At 55.5% G+C, this 1,152-nt stretch overlaps 1 protein-coding gene across 1 annotated transcript in view; it reads right to left on the reverse strand.

The window, feature by feature from the left end:
* Window positions 1-649: 649 nt before the first annotated feature.
* The window catches only part of NSUN5 (NOP2/Sun domain family, member 5), a gene marked incomplete at its 5' end in the record, with an annotated part of 2,701 nt that continues 2,198 nt past the window's right edge, over window positions 650-1,152 (reverse strand). The window contains one exon of the mRNA XM_009084811.1: window positions 650-668. Within this exon, the coding sequence (XP_009083059.1) occupies window positions 650-668 (19 nt within the window). The remainder of the gene's footprint in view (window positions 669-1,152) is intronic.

Consider the following 1,152-nt stretch of genomic DNA (forward strand, 5'->3'; position numbering starts at 1 on the left):
GGCCTGTGCAGGAGCAGCAAGGCTGGGAAAACATGTCCCTGGGGTTTGTGGAAACAGCTGGGGAAGGGTGAGTGCCCACCAAGACTCACCCTGGGGTCCCTCCCTCTGCCATGGGCAGGGTGCTGGGCCAGGAGAGCACCCACTCCCCATGCTTGGAGTGCCAGCGTTTGGCCAGGTCAGCCCCAGCAAGACCTGTGTGGCACAGCGTGATAGGGACGAGCAGGGACAAGGTGAGGTCACCCTGCCACCCAAGTCACCACCCCATAGTCCCACACACCCAGAGCCCTACAAGGAGCTAGGTTGTCCCTTCCCTGCCATGCAATCCCTGCCAGGAGAGCCCCTCGTGCCTAGGGGGGAGGCTGGATTTTAACTGACTGAAGCCTTGTGGTGGTGTGGCTGATGAGGATCTTAGTGTGAATGTGCAATTTTTGTTTCCTTGCTTCTTATGTCCCTGGTTTAAAATAAAACAACTGTGTTCACACTGCTGTGCCTGGGTGTGATTCCTGGGGCTGGGCAGGCCAAGGTGCTGCTTTCCAGCACCCTCTGGCTCATGTGTCCTTGATCCCCATTTCAAAGGCAGCTGCAGGGACAGAATTATTTCACTTTTTCCCCCCACTTGGCCTCTTCTATGAGCAGTGGCAATTCCAGGCTAGGACTGCACAAACATACTGGAAAAGACAGTGAAGCGAGAAAACCTTTAATCTTCATCTCCCTACAGTAAATGGCTTTTCTGAAGCCACATATCAGGCTGGGGTGAGGATTTTTTGGGGAGAGGAACATGATAAAAACACCCTGAATCCAGCTGGAGCACCCCAGCCCTGCAGGGTGCAGAGGTAGGGGTTGCAGACTGCCCCAACCCAGCCCTGGCCTTAGGGGCAAACCTGTGGTGGGGCTTGTTGTGGGGGTGACCAGTTCCCCTCCCTGGCACTGGGGTGGTCCCATAGTTAGCACTCAGTCCCAGGTGTTACAGAATCCCAGTGTGGCTGCAGCTGACACAAAGCTTGACTTGAGTCCAGGCAGTGGAGTGTTCCCCACAGCCCCAGCTGGAAGGGTGCAGTCCAAAATATGGTGTTTCATTCTTTCACTTGCTGCTTCTTCCTTTTCCTCTTCTTAGGAGCTGCTCCTGCCTCTGTTCCCTCTCCAGGCTGTGGG

This window comes from Acanthisitta chloris, unplaced genomic scaffold (genome assembly GCF_000695815.1).
Source record: "Acanthisitta chloris isolate BGI_N310 unplaced genomic scaffold, ASM69581v1 scaffold11371, whole genome shotgun sequence".
In the NCBI taxonomy this organism is placed as follows: domain Eukaryota; kingdom Metazoa; phylum Chordata; class Aves; order Passeriformes; family Acanthisittidae; genus Acanthisitta; species Acanthisitta chloris.